Genomic DNA, 6,000 nt, shown 5'->3' with positions numbered 1-6,000 from the left:
TTTTTTTTTCTCTGTTTGACATTTTCTATTGCTATCGATCACGTGCCTATCGCGATACATATTGATATTGAATTATCGCCCAGTCCTATTGTACCGTGATATACTTTTCAGTCTCTCTCTCTCTCTTCTCTCATGATCAGTAATTGTTGGTCTACCATGTTGGGAGGATAAGCTTGGCGAGACATGGAACCGACTCTCGTTTTTTTTTTTGTTTTTTTCTTCTTAATAACGTTAGTACGTTACTGCTACAATTGAATACTGTACTGTATATAAATTTTCTCTGATGTCAGGGACCACGCAGTCGGAATCTGACACTTTTGTTGAGTTCTGGTGCTGATTGAGTATTAGAATCGAGAATGCCGCTGATCTCAGCTGCCAACATGGCGGACAAACAAATATTGATCATGTACTGTATCCCGAATTCCTCCAACGTATTTTAAATTAGCCCACAGTTCTACACCACAAAAAGGTATAGAACCTTTCCACCTATACATAAGGCAATTCAAAATAATTGAAAACTAACCTGTAAAAGATATTTGAGGGAAAAAAAATCTAAACGCATGGAATATCTACTGTATGTGGCTTTGATGGACTCAAAACATTCCTTTGCTCTTTTCTGCCCTAAAACTGTACATTTCCATCCTTCTTAAGCGTGTTGGCGATGGGTGACATCCAGGCGCCCTACATGGACATCCTGCAGCCCTACACGGATGGCCACGGCTCTCGCCACTCTCACCGCCACGTCAGGGACTGTCAACCCAGCATGCACGGCAATCGCACCCACGAGAGCTTCCGCGCCAGCAACTACAGCGGTCTACCAGTGGCCGAGTCCAGACTGATCGTGTACAACCTGCCTAACCGTGTCGTGACTGGTAAGTAATCCGTCATATATATATTTTTAATTTTGTCATTTAGGAGAACCTCCACTTGTCATGGGGAAATGGTAAGTAAAATATTTGACCACATTCCTGATTTCTGTGTTATTTGCATATTTATCACACGGAAAGATTTCAGAGACAGCCCAAGGAAATAACAAAATGCAGTTTCTAAATGGCAATTTAATTTATTTGGACACACACAAAAAACTAACAAAAAAAACTTACCTCTTCGTATGTGAAAAAGTAATAGCAAATTTCTGATAGTTCACTGTAACCAGGCAAAAGTTGTATTTATTTATTCATTTATTTATTTGTCTGTCCTGGTGTTCATTTTTTCTGACTGGCTTCAGGTCACTTTACGGTGGTCCATGACCCCCTGAGGACCCTGTCGGTTCTGGAGCCTGGCCAGCCAGGAGGCTGCAGCAATTCCTGCATGTCCACGGTGGAGGAGACGTCCCGGAACGCCGGCTGTCTGTACGCGCAGAACGCCGGCTTCTTCAACACCCGTACGGGCCAGTGTTTGGGCAACGTGGTGAGCGACGGCAGGATGGTGCGGGACAGCGGCGGCGTGCAAAACGCCCAATTTGGCATTCGGAGGGATGGGACCCTGGTGTTTGGGTAAGAGACACGTGAAGCAGAAAATGAGGGCTGAACGATTTAGCAAAATAATCAGATTGCAATTTTTTTAACCTTTTTTTTTTTTTTTTTAAAGAAACACAACCAATCATTATTTTGATAAACGATAATAATTGTTATCCATGAATTGTTTGGATCTTATAGGTTAGGCAGACTGTACATACATTAATACAAAGGCAAATTAACCCTTAAGTTTATATCAAGCTCCTCTAATGTACCATAAATCAGTGGTGCCCAAGTCCCGGGCCACGTACCAGCACCGGTCCGTGGGTCATTTGGTACCGGGCGCACAGAAAGAATAAATAACTAATTACATCACTTTTATTTATTTCGGACTTTGAAAGATGTTTTATTTTGAAAAATTACCGGATCGTCTGTTACATTCGTCTACAGTATGTCGCTCTTGACGTAGGTCAAGGCGTGCTTCTTGATCATGTGTTACGCCAAAATGAAACTCGTGAGTTAGCAAAATGAGTAAAAAAAAAAAAAAAACAAACGTCTTTGGAAAGTTTATTTGGGAAGGGGAAAAAGCCCAGCCAGGAGACAGAAGAGGTGCCTACGACTTTCAAGAAAAAGAAGGCTACATTTAATAGACAGTATTAGGAGTGCTTCTTCAAATACGGATTTATCTCAACTGGAGATTCCCACGCACCGAGCCCACTCTGCATAATATGCGGCGATAGTGAGCCGTATTTTTCATGCACTTTGTATTTGCGGCGTATCTTATTTTGAAGGCATGTTTAAATGTTACCATAGCGACCAGAGAGTGTTGCGGCATAATGTACCATATTCACGTCATGTTTGGTACTGAGAAACCGACTGTACCCTATTGACATCATATTGAATCAGTCAGTCTTCTGTGCATTTCAGGTATCTGTCTCAGGAGGAAGTTCTGGAGCAGTCCAATCCTTTTGTTCAGTTGGTCAGCGGAGTGATGTGGCTGCTCCGAAACGGCGAGGTGTACATCAATTCCAGTCTGAAAGCCGAATGCGCCGAAATGCAGGAGAGCGGTACGGACGTCCTCGTGGTTTCCGAAACCCCGCGGTGGCACGTGCCGACGGCGGTTGGAATGTTTTCTGGAACCTGTTTTATGCCTCTGCGCTTTGGCAGGCTCGTTAGACTATTTCACCAACGTTATATCAGCCAGGAGTGCTTTGGGTCACGACGCCGAGGGCAGGGTGATCTTGTTCCAGGTGGATGGACAGACAGGAGAAAGAGGGTGAGCGATTTATAAAAAAAAAAAAAAAAAAAATGCTCCACACAATCACATCTGACGTCTTAATATTTAGTGGCTAGAGTCTGACTCAAGTCCTCCACCTCTTCTGAACACTTTGCTCACGACGTTGCCCGTCTGGACAGAATGAGCCTTTGGGAGATGGCCGACTTCCTGAAGCAAAACGGAGTCATCAACGCCATCAATATGGACGGCGGCGGGTCTTCCACCTTCGTGTCCAACGGCACCCTGGCCAACTACCCGACGGACAAATGGTAGCCGGTGCCTCGTAAGCTAAAAAAACGACTCTCTTGCTGCCGCCCGAAACTGTTATCCCGCCCTCTAAATGTCATCGCAGCAAAGCAGACCAAAGGTGGCGCTGCGCTCGGCCAGTCTCCACCATCCTGTGCGTCCATTCGCGGCATTGCCAGCCATCGGATTGCGGCGGACGCGGCCAATGCGTGGACGGATTATGTCGCTGCCGCGAGGGCTGGCGGGGCGCCGGCTGCGACTCGACAGTGTGTCGGCTGCCATCTTGCGGCTCGCGCCAGGTCTGCACCGCCAGTAAGCGTCCGCCCCCGACGAAGCGCCGCCAACCGAAGACGTGTCTCGTGTGCTCTGCGTCCGTTCTAAACTTCGGGCGTTTCGTTTGTATCGTGTCGCAGGGGGTTGCGTCTGCGATGCCGGATGGAGAGGCAAGAACTGCAGTCAAGGTACTTCGGAACGCAGACACAACAGTGCGCACGACGTGTCACGAACTCAAACGAATTGAAACTTGGCGTGCATGTTTATGCTAGCAAGAGGAGCTAAGGAGCTGACACAAGCTTATGTAGACATCCCTGAAATCTGTAAATTGTTAAGTGTGTTTGTTTTTTTTTTTCCAGAATGTCTGCCGGGTTTCTATGGCAACGGCTGCAACCAGACGTGCTCCTGCATGAACGGCGGCTCGTGCCATCACATCCACGGAGGCTGCAGCTGCGCTCCGGGGTTCTCCGGAACAACTTGTGAAGAAGGTACAAGAGATGAAGCGCCGCAACCGAAAAGCTTGTCGGCCTTCACGAAGGCCCAACGTGACCTCAGTAGCACCTTGCGCTCTTCCCGCGATATCGGAAGTGTGTCTACAAGTTGTCCGTGTTTTGTCATCTTGTATTGTCACAGATGGACGCTTAAAGGCCAAAGAGCGGGAGGAAGAAACTCGTTATCTAACGGAGTAAGTTGAGAAATAAGTTTTATTTTGTCATGTAAAATGTGCCATTTGATTCCCAGAGTATTGCAACAGTTTCAGTTGTATGGTTATTTTATGTTAAATGCACCGCAGAGCACTTTGTTGCAGTAACAGCTGCTTTTAAAGTGTAATATAAATTATGATGTATTTTCCCAGAAATCTGACTTTTTAGCGATAGAAAATAGGCCTTTTAAACTTGAAGAGAAACTATTTTCGATGAGAAAAGTTAATTTCATCGCTTTTATTGTAGGTTTTTATTTGAATCCTTTTCGTCCTATTTTTCTCACTTTGGGGTCATTTTTCCCTCTCTTTCCATTTTGAAAAAATTCTCTTGTTGTTTTCCTTTTTCTAATTCCCATTTCCTTTTTATATTCCTTTCCCCTTCCAAATACTTTTTTCATTTTTTTTCTCCTTTTCTTATCCCTTTTAAAAATTATCTAATCTTTTTGACACATTTTTTTTCTCTTTGTTCATTTCCTGAGGGTTTTTTTGTTGTTGTTTTTTTTTTTTTTTGCACACAGTATTTGCTGCAAAATGTGCCTCTTTTAATGAAAAACGTGTATTGGAATAAATTTACAACCGATCCAACACATGTAAGTATTATTTCTTTTCTTTTCTTTTTTTTAATCAATGTAATTTTTACAAGATTTTGGAAATATTGTCAAATTTTCTCATAACCTTGCCACCTTTTTTTCTCAAACATGAACGACTTTTTTTTTGGGGGGGGGACAACTTTGATCCCGTAGCACTTTTTTTCCCCCCCTTGAAAAATGCACGTTTTCACATGTATCTGTTCTCTTTCTTTTCTTTCCAGGACAACGTGGCTGACGCTCACCATCATCCTGAGCATTCTGCTGACGCTCAGCCTCCTGGCTCTTGCCACGCGGCTCTGCAGGCAATCGCCAGCGAGTCGCACGCGTGCCAACTACGCATACCTGCCGCTGACCGCCTCTGAGGGAGAGGTGCCCAATGGCGGAGGGCCTGAGAAATGCGATCTGGATTGCCCAAACTCTCTTGAATTAATGTAAGCCACGGCGGAAAGAGAGAAGTTCCCGTGACGTTTCAAACACTGGTCAATGGCATAAGGTCTGTAGCTTTATCCCCCCCCCCCCTCCTCCCCTCTTTGGCTCACAGAGGTGCAATTGCACTATTGCATGCAGCCTTTCTTCACAAAGTAGAGAAGAGCGCACTTGCAGACACATTCCAGAAATTGTCAGGTCACAGATTGGCTTGTGTGTTTAATTTCACACTCGATGGGCGGGCACAGCTATTCGTCTGAATCTACCTTTAAATTATGATCACTTAATTTCAGCGTAATAAGTTTAAATATTTGTTTTTGGACCAGGAGGTGGTTCTCAGGAATAAACGCTGCTTCATGTGAGCGACAGTACGAATGCTGCTGTACAAACTTCTTTTGATAGAATGTCAAAATATCTTTGCAGGATTTATGGAGAACTGTGAAATGATATTTATAGTATGGTATCACTATTTGGTGAGCGTATCAAAGAAAGGAATAAAGACTTATTTTTCCGTCCGGTCTGTTATCAATTTGTGTTCAGGATGTAATTGCAACCGACAGTCGCCAGAGGGCGCCAAAGCTTCACAAACAAGCACGCTGGGGCTATAGCTTTTTAACTTAACATTTTAAAAAATCTTACTCATTTGTTCATTGCTTTATGTTGCTTCATACCTCTATTTTTTCCCTCAATTTTGCTCATGTTGGTCCCTTTTGTTCTTTTTTTTTCCTTTTGTGTTCCATTTCTTATTTTTCTTATTTTTTTTAATGTAGATTTAATTTTTACATTCATTCATTTCCTTTTTCCATTTTGTTTTGTCTTTATACTTTAACCCATTTTCCTATTTTTCCCAATTTTTAAAGTGGTCTGTTGGTTCACCCCCTTTTTCTCATTTTTGTGTTCTTTATTTCAATTCTCTCGTTTTTTTTTCTCCTTTTCTCAATAAAAGTTTTTTCCTCCCTAAAATATTTTTCATTTGTTGTTTTTCTTTTTTTCCTTTTGATTTGCTCTTCGTTTTTCCGTCATTTGTTC

The 6,000-nt window shown here is 43.3% G+C and overlaps 1 protein-coding gene across 6 annotated transcripts; it reads left to right on the top strand.

Moving 5' to 3' along the window:
- The first annotated feature begins 541 nt into the window (after window positions 1–541).
- Window positions 542–5,587, top strand: nagpa (N-acetylglucosamine-1-phosphodiester alpha-N-acetylglucosaminidase). 6 transcript variants are annotated; one of them, XM_019878763.1, is made up of 12 exons: window positions 544–872; window positions 1,229–1,496; window positions 2,385–2,524; window positions 2,625–2,733; window positions 2,874–3,002; window positions 3,086–3,291; window positions 3,393–3,440; window positions 3,612–3,740; window positions 3,886–3,937; window positions 4,767–4,954; window positions 4,990–5,038; window positions 5,512–5,587. In XM_019878763.1, coding segments are annotated over exons 1-11 (1,482 nt in total). In that variant the 5' UTR covers window positions 544–661; the 3' UTR covers window positions 4,992–5,038; window positions 5,512–5,587. The 6 variants fall into 6 exon arrangements, 5 of the variants coding, with proteins under 5 accessions (XP_019734319.1, XP_019734322.1, XP_019734320.1 ...); XM_019878762.1 differs by lacking the exon at window positions 5,512–5,587 and adding an exon at window positions 5,301–5,486 and having other exon boundaries at window positions 545–872; XR_002169291.1 differs by lacking the exon at window positions 5,512–5,587 and adding an exon at window positions 5,301–5,486 and having other exon boundaries at window positions 542–872; window positions 4,767–5,038.
- The last annotated feature ends 413 nt before the right edge of the window (window positions 5,588–6,000 follow it).

This window comes from Hippocampus comes, unplaced genomic scaffold (genome assembly GCF_001891065.2).
Source record: "Hippocampus comes isolate QL1 unplaced genomic scaffold, H_comes_QL1_v1.1 scaffold315, whole genome shotgun sequence".
Taxonomy (NCBI): Eukaryota; Metazoa; Chordata; class Actinopteri; order Syngnathiformes; family Syngnathidae; genus Hippocampus; species Hippocampus comes.
Note: the sequence above shows the minus strand (reverse complement) of the source record. Positions and strands in the feature narration are given on the sequence as shown.

Coding starts and splice junctions, on each gene's coding strand:
- nagpa (XM_019878760.1), top strand. CDS start 662: ATGGGTGACATCCAGGCGCCCTACATGGACATCCTGCAGCCCTACACG. Junction 873..1,228: donor GCCTAACCGTGTCGTGACTG/GTAAGTAATCCG, acceptor GACTGGCTTCAG/GTCACTTTACGGTGGTCCAT. Junction 3,441..3,611: donor AGGCAAGAACTGCAGTCAAG/GTACTTCGGAAC, acceptor TTTTTTTTCCAG/AATGTCTGCCGGGTTTCTAT.